The following is a 12047-nucleotide window of genomic DNA, read 5'->3' on the forward strand; positions in this document are numbered from 1 at the left end:
ACTGGCTGACCTGTTAGATGTGCGCTTGGCAGCTGAAGACATCTGTGCTAGTCCCATGTTCATATGTGCCCGCATTGCTGAGAAAAATAATGTTTTAATATATGCAAATGAGCCTCTAGGAGCAATGGGCTCAGCTCTCTCTGCAATGGTAACGCCCCCATTGCTTCTAGAGGCTCATTTGCATATATTAAAACATCATTTTTCTCAGCAATGCGGACACATATGAACATGGGACCAACACAGATGCCTTCTGCTGCTAAGCGCACATCTAACAGGTCAGCCAGTGTCATAGGTACAAATCTGCTGACAGATGGCCTTTAATGCTATTTACTGCTCATTGGCCATTTCTTAAAATTCCAGACAACCCCTTAATGCCGGAAAGATATCAGGTGAACAAGCTCATAGGAAGATATGGGAAGTAGGTCAGCTGATCCACAACATGGCAAAAGAGACATGCAGTGTGAAATCAGAGGAAAGGGAGAAGTTGAAGTTCCATATGAAAGGCTGTTGATGTCACTTAAATTTGAAAAACAAATGACATCATACAGTTTTACATGTTTTCCACATGCAAAGGGATTTGTAATTAGTGGAATGTAATAATTCTTAACATATCAACATTTGCCAGGTCTTCCACAAAAAAAAATAATTTAATACCCAACAACTTTAGTTTATTTTGGAATATTTACAATCTAAAATCCTTATACTGATCCAGCAGTAGTATTACATAGAATATAATGATTATATCACATATAAAGAAGTCGCCGTGTGCCAGCATCAGGGCGGTTAGTAATGAGTGCTGTTCTCAGTCAGGGCTGATACATTCTTCTGGATCAGCAGTGAGAGTCTGAGGAGAAAAAGGCAAAACAACCAGAAGGTAAGTAAATATTTAAAACATTTTTTAAAAATACAGTATTTAATAAAGTGAATAACTATAATATATGCAAATGAGCTCTCTTTAAAAAAAAAAAGTAGGAGGTGAACCTCTGTAAGTCAATGTTGACCTTGTAAAAGTAATTTTTTACAATTGCTCTTTATTAAAAAATATTCATCTGTTCTGTCACAGAGGGTTAATTATTTGTCTAGCTGTGTGAATCCTACTTTCACTTTCATTTTGTCCCAGTCATCTAATAACCCTTAGCTCTAAATTACTAAAAGGTCATAAACACTTATTAAAGCCATATTCTTATCACTAAGATAAGAATTGAGCTATAATAAGGTCAGAGAAAAGGGGCCATCGGCTGAGCTTCCTGACGGAACAGAGTGTAAACAGCTTGCTACTAGAGAATCTCAAGGTCGTACACAGGAAATGGCTCAACATTTTTAATAAAACCAATTGAAAAAAATGATTTTCACCTCAAAAGGAGTACAATGCAAATCAGTCAGTAACTCATATACAGCCTTTTCTCTTTGCTCTGCACTGATGAGAGGCAATGACCCTGAAACAGCTGTCTGCAGATGAGGTACTGGCTTAGTTATAATCCTAAATTATGTCTCAAGGCCTGTTTAAAAGGTGGTGCATTGATAGATAGCTTACATCTGGTGGCATCCAAGGTTCAGCTTTCTTTTTCTTTTTTTAAAAAAAGGCAAATTTGCATATCTTTTTCCTGAAGGAGCATTGCCTGGCCCATGAGACTCCTTATGCCTACTAGGTGCTCTCATTAAGGAGAAATAGCACCTTAAAACATGGAGCTGTTATCCGTGAATAACGCTCATGGCTGCCCACTACAGACTATCTTGTGACAATTTTATGATGGTACATAAGTAGCTGGAAGGACTTTTGCCAACCCCAGGATGCTGTAAAACTACTGCCTGCATTACGTTAGATAGGGGTTGTATCTGATCAATGGGGGCCTTTCGCTGGGACCCAGAGGGTCCATGAAAATGGAGGTCCTGGAGTCTCTTATGAAAATGGAGTGATGATGCACATGTAACCACTGCTCCATTCACATCTATAGGACTGCCAAATACAGCACTTGACGTTTTTTCAGAAGTGAAAGGAGCGGTGGTCACACATGCACACCCCCACTTCATTCTCATAGGATACTATGGAACCTAGGTTTTCATGATCCTTGGAGGTCCCACCAGTCGGACTCCCAAAGATTAGAGGCTTGAAGGAATCCTGTCACCATGAAAATGTAAAGTATTCTGCAGGCAGCTCGCTATAGAGCAGGAAGAGCTGAGTAGATCGATATATAGTTTTTTGAAAATAGATTCAGTATAACTTGCATTACATTGATTTCAATTCCTGCTTATTCTTACTTTGAAGTCCAGGGGGCAGTCCTATCACTGATTGACAGCCTTCCCTCTTTGAATGTGTATACAGCAATAACTGTCGATCACTGATAGAACCATCTCCTTGACTTCAAGGACCAGAATGAGCAGGAATATAAATGAATAAAATGCAACTTATACTGAATCTTTTCCCACAAAACGATATAGCAATCTGCTCAGTATCTCCTACTTATAACATGCTGCCTGCAGCTCACCATGTTCAATGTGACAGGTCTCCCTTTAAATTCTATCCCCTATCCACAGGATAAGGGCTAACTGTCTGATTGGCGGGGCTGCTGCTGGTCCATTGAAATCTATAGAGCTGCTGGAGATAGCCAAGTGCTTGTACTTACATGACATTTTATTACACTGAATATATCAGCCAATGCAGGCACATAAGTAATTTGCCATTATAATTGCTATGCACAGTATAGTATAGCAGGCTTTTATAGTTCTATAGCCCTTAGTTCTCTATCACTTGCTAGAAGTCAATGCTGATTCTTGTAGAACCGGCATGTGCTTCAGTAAATCTTTGGATAAGACCCTGTTTTCTACTCATAGGCGGAGTTGAGTTGCTTAGATCATTTTTCATCACATAATTAATAGGTCTATCATTACATTGAGGCTGACACATAGATACAGTATCTTAATTACAATAATAACCTTGACCTATTTTCTTCTGCCATTCTATTCCTATTACCATTTAACATTTGCTGACCTCACGTTACTTGGAGGTTTATGTTGTGTATATAATATCATGTTACAACATGTAGGAAGAAGTGGCAGTGTGATTTGTATGTGGTTGACTCAGTGATAATTTCAGCTCATATGGCAACTACACTGCATAAGACAGAAGCTCTTCATATTAGTGCATAGCCTCTAATACAATAATGACCATGAGGAGTGAGCTATGACAAAGAAAACCAGTAAATTAACATCACTTTTTGCATCAGTATTGAATATTGTAGCAAACTATTATAAGAACCTGTTACAGGCTTAGGGCTCATGTACATTGCGGATCTGCAAAACACGCATACCGGCCGCGCGCATCCCGTTTGCGGAACAGAAGCAGTGGCCCCTAATAGAACAGTCCCATCCTTGTCCATAATGCGGACAGTAATAAGATATGTTCTATTTTTTGCGAAACGGCCATGAGGACATACAGACACAGAATGCACATAGAGTAAGTTCTATTTTTTTGCATCCGCCTTTAAATGAATCTTTCCACATACGGGACCGGTCATACATACCTGGTCCCCAGCGCTAGACCCCGGCTTATTCATTCCCCAGCCTTCACTGCTTGTTTTGGGTTCCTCCATGTAAACTTCTTGTTTAATGCTGCTGCAGCCAATCACTGGCCACTGCTTCTCTTGCATCATGTCAAGTGGTCACGTGACATAAGGGGAGCAGATCACCAATCACAAAGCGTCCAGTGATTGGTTGTAGTTTACACGCAGGGACCGGAGACGAGCAGCGTAGGCTGGGGAGTGAACCAACTGGGACGCAGTGCTGGGGATTAGGTAAGTATGAAATTAGGTCTGGAAGTTAATCAGATATCTAGCACTGGATGGTCCTAGGATATTTCAACAACTAAGGGCTATTTCAACTGAAAGATCCTTCCCAACATATGCACACATGGACCTCCTGAAATTAATTATGGATGGTAATCGGAGTAGTATTAAAGCCTGGTTTATATACATGAGAGAGCTGTTTTTCTTAACTTCACCATAAACATTCATCCTCAGGGTGACCAAGTTTGCAGGTTCATTATTGAAATAAACTGCTTTCACACATCTTATGCTGGCTAACCAACCATCTTGGGTGTACAGAGACCTCTAAAATCTACCTTGACAGTAGATGTCGGGGAGAGTAGTGTTAGGCAATTTGATCCCCGATCATTTGTTCTCAGGGAGTTAACCCACCATTAAAGGTGTCTGGTAGCAGCTTACTCAAATGTTCTGATCTGAAATTTAAATTTGGGCAACTGTTTAACACCCATGAGGGAAGACCAGGCATACATGAGGGAAGATCAGGCATATTGAAACCCAACATTCTCCAGCTTTATTTTCCATACCTTTGCCACTGGGTAAAATTAGCGCACCCCCCCCCCCCTTACTTACACATTAGACTGACAGTCGATCAAGCCAAAATCTTTTTTTATTTAATCTTGTGTATGGCCAGGTTTGGAAAAACTCCAACTCGTCAACCACTACTCTGATAGTACCCATAGACAACTTCTTGGGATTATTTCATATAGATCACTTACCAGATTTTCTCTACTGTATGAAAGCCATGTAAGAGTGTCCTGAAGATATTTGGTCCCAAAGCCCATGATCCTGTTTGCTGGGTGAGTAGAGAGTCCCACAACTTGTTTTGTAAAGTGAACAGAGAATGCAAATTTCATATCCTCGGGAGTTACATCTGGCTCTCTCCTTTTGATCCCTTGATCTACATAGACGTCAGCAAGCTGCTTGAATGAATTGTAGGAAATATCTTTGAAAAAGTTGTTCAGGGCAGGGTCTTCTTTAATCTGCAGATGATAAAATATATATAGGTATGCTTTAGTAATTCTTCTAGATGAAAACTATATACTCCTAATTGTCACAACCAGCGTTTAGATCTTGTCGATATGCGATATCTAGTCAATATACAAAATCTTTAACTGGAAACCCCCATCTATTGTGTGCCATTTAGGTGTCATATATGTAACAGAGGAGCCTTTGTGCGATCCACAGGACTCGAAGGCTGACATTTGTGAATATCATACAATGTGTTCCTTTACTTCTACCTATTAAACTATAAATATACTAGAAGTGACTACTATAAAAATCCTAACCAGTCTCTGAAATAACATAGAAAAGTAATTACATATGGTAAAAATATGTAGATGGTAACAGACATGGTCATCAGATTTCACAATATTTATTCCATACCTTTCTGTCATAGGCATCACCTTCCTTTTGAAGAATAGCAACAATCTTCTTAATCATAGTTTCTGGAGGAAGAAAAAAAATCAGACAAATCTTAATTAACAAACTGTAATAAAAATGTTGCCCACTTCACCCATCGGAAAAAGTGGAACAGGCACAGGTGCTACACTTCATAAATATGGTGCTCATCTTGAACACATTTGTTAATGTATTAGACAACTGGCATAAATACAAATTTATCACAAATGTTTTAGATGAGCAAATCAATTCTATGTATTTATAATTCATCACGACCCCCCCCCCCCCAAATTTTAATTCTAACAAACCCACATTTCTTGTGATTCATTTCTCACAGAGAGGGAGCCACATGTAATACTCCACTGGAAAAAAAAGATGTGCAAGCCAGTTCTCATTCCAAAAGGATAAATGTACGAGGTGTCTCAGTATTACACAATTATATTCAGTACTATCTGAATGAGACATATGAACCAGTTCTCCTTTCAAAAAATTGCCCTGGTTAACAGAGTGGCCTTGGGAGTACTCTTGGGGCGCTCTTTCTCATTAGGGAGACTAGAAGTATGCATGATGAGTATTGTAGTCCAGCCAACACTGCTCTGACCTTTTAAAAGAGACTTTTGCCTGTGAAAAATACACTGACCTAATACAAGGAAATTATTTTTCCATCATAGCTTCTCTTACTTAGGCCTCATGCACACGACCGTATTTTTTTGCGGTCCGCAAAAACGGATTCAGTTTTTCCGTGATCCGTGACCGTTTTTTCGTCCGTCTTCCTTGATTTTTGGAGGATCCACGGACATGAAAAAAAAGTTGTTTTGGTGTCCGCCTGGCCGTGCGGAGCGTCCTGAATTACAATGCAAGTCAATGGGGACGGATCCGTTTGACGTTGACACAATATGGTGCAATTTCAAACGGATCCGTCCCCCATTGACTTTCAATGTAAAGTCAGGAGTTAATATACCATAGGATCTGAGTTTTCTCCAATCCGATGGTATATTTTAACTTGAAGCGTCCCCATCACCATGGGAACGCCTCTATGTTAGAATATACCGTCGGATTTGAGTTACATCGTGAAACTGAAATCCGACAGTATATTCTAACACAGAGGCGTTCCCATGGTGATTGGGACGCTTCAGGTTAGAATATACTAAAAGAACTGTGTACATGACTGCCCCCTGCTGCCTGGCAGGTGCTGCCAGGCAGCAGGGGGCAGCCCTTCCCCCTGTAGTTAACACATTGGTGGCCAGTGCGGCCGCCCCCCCCCTCCCCTGGCCACCAACGAGTTAACTACAGGGGAGGGAGGGGGGCCCACTGGCCACCAATGAGTTAACTACAGGGGAGGGAGGGAGGGAGGGGGGCCCACTGGCCACCAACGAGTTAACTACAGGGGAGGGAGGGGGGCAGGCCACACTGGCCACCAATGAGTTAACTACAGGGGAAGGATGGGGGCAGGCCACACTGGCCACCAACGAGTTAACTACAGGGGAGGGAGGGGGGCCCACTGGCCACCAACGAGTTAACTACAGGGGAGGGAGGGGGGCCCACTGGCCACCAACGAGTTAACTACAGGGGAGGGAGGGGGGCCCACTGGCCACCAACGAGTTAACTACAGGGGAGGGAGGGAGGGGGGCCCACTGGCCACCAACGAGTTAACTACAGGGGAGGGAGGGGGGCAGGCCACACTGGCCACCAACGAGTTAACTACAGGGGAGGGATGGGGGCAGGCCACACTGGCCACCAACGAGTTAACTACAGGGGAGGGAGGGGGGCCCACTGGCCACCAACGAGTTAACTACAGGGGAGGGAGGGGGGCCCACTGGCCACCAACGAGTTAACTACAGGGGAGGGAGGGGGGCAGGCCACACTGGCCACCAATGAGTTAACTACAGGGGAGGCCCGCTGGCCACCAATGAGTTAACTACAGGGGAGGGAGGGGGGGCCGGCCGCACTGGCCACCAATGAGTTAACTACAGGGGAGGGAGGGGGGGCCGGCCGCACTGGCCACCAATGAGTTAACTACAGGGGAGGGAGGGGGGCAGGCCACACTGGCCACCAACGAGTTAACTACAGGGGAGGCCCACTGGCCACCAATGAGTTAACTACAGGGGAGGGAGGGGGGGCTGGCCACCAATGAGTTAACTACAGGGGAGGGAGGGGGCTTCCGGCCGCACTGGCCACCAATGTATTAACTACAGGGGGGGGGGCTGCCCCCTGCTTCCTGGCAGCACCTGCCAGGCAGCAGGGGGCAGTCATGTACACAATTCGTAGTATATTCTAACCTGAAGCGTCCCCATCACCATGGGAACGCCTCTGTGTTAGAATATACTGTCGGATCTGAGTTTTCACGAAGTGAAAACTCAGCTCTGAAAAAGCTTTTATGCAGACGGATCTTCGGATCCGTCTGTATTAAAGTAACCTACGGCCACGGATCACGGACACGGATGCCAATCTTGTGTGCATCCGTGTTCTTTCACGGACCCATTGACTTGAATGGGTCCGTGAACCGTTGTCCGTCAAAAAAATAGGACAGGTCATATTTTTTTGATGGTCAGGATACACGGATCACGGTCTCGGCTGCAAAACGGTGCATTTTCCGATTTTTCCACGGACCCATTGAAAGTCAATGGGTCCGCGAAAAAAAAACTGAAAACGGCACAACGGCCATGGATGCACACAACGGTTGTGTGCATGAGGCCTTAAGGTGATCTTACCCAGGTCATGTGTACATACCGTCTGTATCTAAATCTCCAATCAAGCTTTGCTTTCTTCCACCAAGTTCCAAGTTTTCAGTTTCCTTCACAAGTAGCTCAATCTCTTCAGATACTTGTTCATAATAGCTATCTTCATTCTTCTCACCTAAACAGATTGTGTTGTGTAAATGTTGAGATATTTGGCATGTTGAGATACTCTGTGATGAAAGCAGCATGTTAAAGTTTTGAATGCACTCAGACTCCTGAAAACCCTAGCTAGTGTACTGTAACATATGGCATATGTTTTTCCCATAATTGTAATATATTTTCTCTCAACTAACATAAAAAAAAAATATCCAAAAACTAAATCCATTGCCCTGATTCCTCTATGAACTAATACCTAACATTCTCAGCGGTTCCACATGACTTGTGGTTTTAGAGCTGATATTAATGCATTAACTCTCTCTGTCCTGTATACAGTCCATCTTTTTAAGAATATTACTGGAAAAAAAAACAGAATGGCTATCCTTAAAGGAGTTCTCAGAGATCATTAATATATCTTGGACAACACCTAAAATGTGTTTAAAAATAAATAAATCATATACTCCCCTCTTACTGAAAGTACCAGAAGAGTGCTGCAGAGCACAGGGCTAGAGTAAGGGGTGAACATATGATTGTTTTAATTTTAACACGTTGTAAGATTATTAATTCCATGTTCAGGTTTTTTAATGCAATTTTTGAAACTAAAGTCTGAAATAGATCATAAATTGAGCACACTTTTATTAAGTCTTTTTCACTTTGTGAATGCAGTCCTAGCTCTGGCTTCAAAACTGCAACAAAAAACCTGAACGTGATAAGCCAGCCAAAATATATGCATTGCATAGTCTGCAGTTTCCTGTAAAAAATAAATCCTTAGTTTGACAGACCCCATCATAAGACTACTTTTACATTGTCAGTATTTGGTCATTATATGACATCCATATTTGTGAGCCAAAACCAGGAGTGGGTCCAAAACATAGAAGAGGCACAAATGAATCCATTATATTTTTTCTGCAGTTTCTACTCCTGGTTTTGGCTTACAAATACTGAGGCGAAATACTGACCATGTGAAAGTGGCCCGAGTCAGGTAGATAAGCCAGGATTTATTGAGATCTTTTGTAAAAACTATTGGGGTAATTTATCAAACTGGTGAAAAGTAGAACTCATAGCAACCAATCAGATTCCACCTTTCATTCTTGACAGCTCAATTTGAAAATGAAAGGTGGAATCTGATTAGTTGCTGTTGGTAACTAAGCCAGTTCTACTTTACAGTTTGATAAATGACCCGAAATAAGTCTTTGACATTGCTCAATTCAAAAGATTTTTTGGGAGTTTAATATTGATGGCTTATCTTCAGGATAGGTGATCAATATCTGATTGTGGGGGGACTGATACCAATGAACCCCACTGATCAGCTGTTTATAGAGGTCACAGCACTGTAGTGAGTGCTGAGGCCTCCCCACAGCTTACCAAGCACAACTCTGTACATTCTATAGTAGCTTTGCTTGGTATTACAACCTAGGCCAGGGATCAGCAACCTTCGGCACTCCAGCTGCTGTGAAACTACAACTCCCAGCATGCAAACATGGTCGGCTGCTCTGACAACTCACATAGAAGTTAATAGAGCATTCTGGGAGTTGTAGTTTCAGAACATCTGGAGTGCCGGAGGTTGCTGATCCCTGGCCTAGGCCCATTCGCTTGTATGGGATTGAACTACACCTAGGCCATGTGACCGATGACCGGGATAGCACTGTCTTAGGAAGATGCCACGGCGTTCACCAGAGCACAACCAGGAGTCTGACCTCCGCGATCAGATATGGATGACCTATTCTGTTGATAGATTAATAGAAGGGGTCCACAGCACTCGTCAATTCCAAAACACTTGTGGTTTATTTAGAAGGCAACAAACATAGCGACATTTCAACCTGAAGTATTTATTTTTGATAAAGACATCACGTCGCTAAGTTTGTTGCTTTCTACATAAACCACAAGTTTTTTTGGAATTGAGGGGTGCTGTGGAATCCTTCTATTAATCTACTGACTAGGACCCTCGAGCCTGGGTCCTCATCTGTGTGCACCACTTGTTCTGTGGACTTTCATCAGGTACCCAGAGGAATATAATGAACCTTACCGAAGTTGGGTTTTGGAGTGCTGCTTAACATTTGTTACTATCCTGAGGATAGGCCATCAATATTAATATCTCATAAAAACCTTTTAAGAACAGATACCATGACAGTTATATGAACAGAGCTTAATCCTGATTTAAGTACAATGGGAAGATGAGAAACTGAGGTACAAGATGGCTGGTAGTTAATACTTCAGCAGAGAACTAGGTGGTCTTCAGACCAGTGGATGCTCCACCTATAAATTTTTCCCCTATAAAAGCAGACCTACCCAGTCAGTAGTGATTGGCCAACAGCTACTTCTCCCCACTCCCCCATACAAAATTTTTTAATACATGTGTATATAATGAGGAGAGAGGACAAAGGATCAGTGTGTTGAAGTTCAAAATGTGAGATCATTCTTTTCTCAATCATCGTCTGTCAGGGCAAAGCTGATACGCATAAGAGAGTCGGCTGGCCGCGCCAAAACAAAGAATTGCTGGACTTTGCTCTTATGTGTATGTACTCCTCGAATGTTTTTCTCATCAGACAGGAGTATGTCCATTTATAATGTATCTTGAATACTTACATGGTTGAAGTGGTAGTGGTCTAGCGATATGCTTCAATGGAAGATTAGTGGGTCTTTTCAGCTTTTCATCTACATTATTCTTCTTAAAAGAAAGTGCTTTTCGCATTTTAGCTTTTCCAAAGCTGTTTTTTTTTGTAGTCTGATCTGAATGTCCTTCATTAGTAGAGGTTGCTGAGACTTGGCCTACTTTACTGACCACAGATACAGTTTGATCAGAAATGTTCTCTTCTTTTTTAAATAGCTGATTTAGAAAACTCTTGAACCATGATTGTTTTTTTACTGTTTTGGCTTGGGGCTCACTGTCTTTCTTCTCCACTTCCTGTACTTCAGGTTCAGGTACCACAGTGGTCTTAAGTTTACTTACTCTATTTTTGAACCTGGTGACATCACTGACTGTCCTGTTCACCTTTCTCTCCTTCTTATACTCTGTGCTTTTTGATTCACGGTTGCTTAAGCTTCGTTTTATGTATGTTTCCAGCACAATTTTAGCATCCTGCTTGCTTAATGAAACAAATTTCCCTCTTTGTTTTCTCTCCATCTTTGGGCTGTTGCTCGCTGCCTCTTCTTTATTTTGCCTGTATGAAAAAGAAACCAAAATATGTTACTACTCATCATGTGTATCAAGGGGAAATGTGGAAATTGCTTCCTGATAATGGGTTAACATTGTTGCTTACTCACTTAGGCAGCAAAATTAGACATTCACATAAGGTTTATATCCTATATATTCACTTTGGTTTCTTTCACTAGCTTTGGTTTCCACCCAGTATCCTTAACCTTAAAGGAGTTGTCTCACTTCAGCAAATAGCATATAGCATATGTAGAAGATGTTAATACAAGGCACTTACTAATGTATTGTGATTGTCCATATTGCTTCCTTTGCTTGCTGGATTTATTTTTCCATCACATTATGCACTGCTTGTTGGTTACGACCACCCTGCAATCCATCAGTGATGGTCGTGCTTGCGCACTATAGGAAAAAGCTTCTATATTGTGCAAGCACGACCACTGCTGCTGGATTGCAGGGTGGTCTGTAAACATGGAAACGACCAGTGTATAATATTATGGAAAAATGAACCAGCCAGCAAATGAAGAAACATGGATAATCACAATACATTAGTAAGAGTCTTGTATTAACTTTCTCTACATAATAAATGCTATTTGCTGAAGTGAGACAATGTAACTATGTAACTATAAATTTTTGTCCAATGCCATAGGTCTACACTACACTAACATTATAGCTGCACAACACCTAGGCCTATCCTTAAGGCTACTTTCACACTAACGGCACGGACCTCCGGCAGGCTGTTCCGTCGGGTTAACAGCCTGCAGGATCTGTCCTGCTGCTAGTGACCGTGTGCCCCCGGAATACCGCTCCATCCTCATTGACTATAATGGGGGCGGTGCAAAG

At 42.1% G+C, this 12047-nt stretch overlaps 1 protein-coding gene across 2 annotated transcripts in view; it reads right to left on the bottom strand.

The window, feature by feature from the left end:
• Positions 1–234: 234 nt before the first annotated feature.
• LOC120993333 (apoptosis facilitator Bcl-2-like protein 14) overlaps positions 235–12047 on the bottom strand; it is a 52152-nt gene continuing 40339 nt past the window's right edge. For both annotated transcript variants that reach the window (XM_040421862.1, XM_040421861.1), the window contains exons 2-6: positions 10640–11214; positions 7950–8075; positions 5205–5266; positions 4538–4801; positions 235–844 (exon numbers count right to left, since the gene is read on the bottom strand). In XM_040421862.1, coding sequence (XP_040277796.1) covers positions 803–844; positions 4538–4801; positions 5205–5266; positions 7950–8075; positions 10640–11214 — 1069 coding nt within the window. In that variant the 3' untranslated portion in view covers positions 235–802. The remainder of the gene's footprint in view (positions 845–4537; positions 4802–5204; positions 5267–7949; positions 8076–10639; positions 11215–12047) is intronic.

The sequence above is a fragment of the Bufo bufo genome, chromosome 3 (genome assembly GCF_905171765.1).
Source record: "Bufo bufo chromosome 3, aBufBuf1.1, whole genome shotgun sequence".
In the NCBI taxonomy this organism is placed as follows: Eukaryota; Metazoa; Chordata; class Amphibia; order Anura; family Bufonidae; genus Bufo; species Bufo bufo.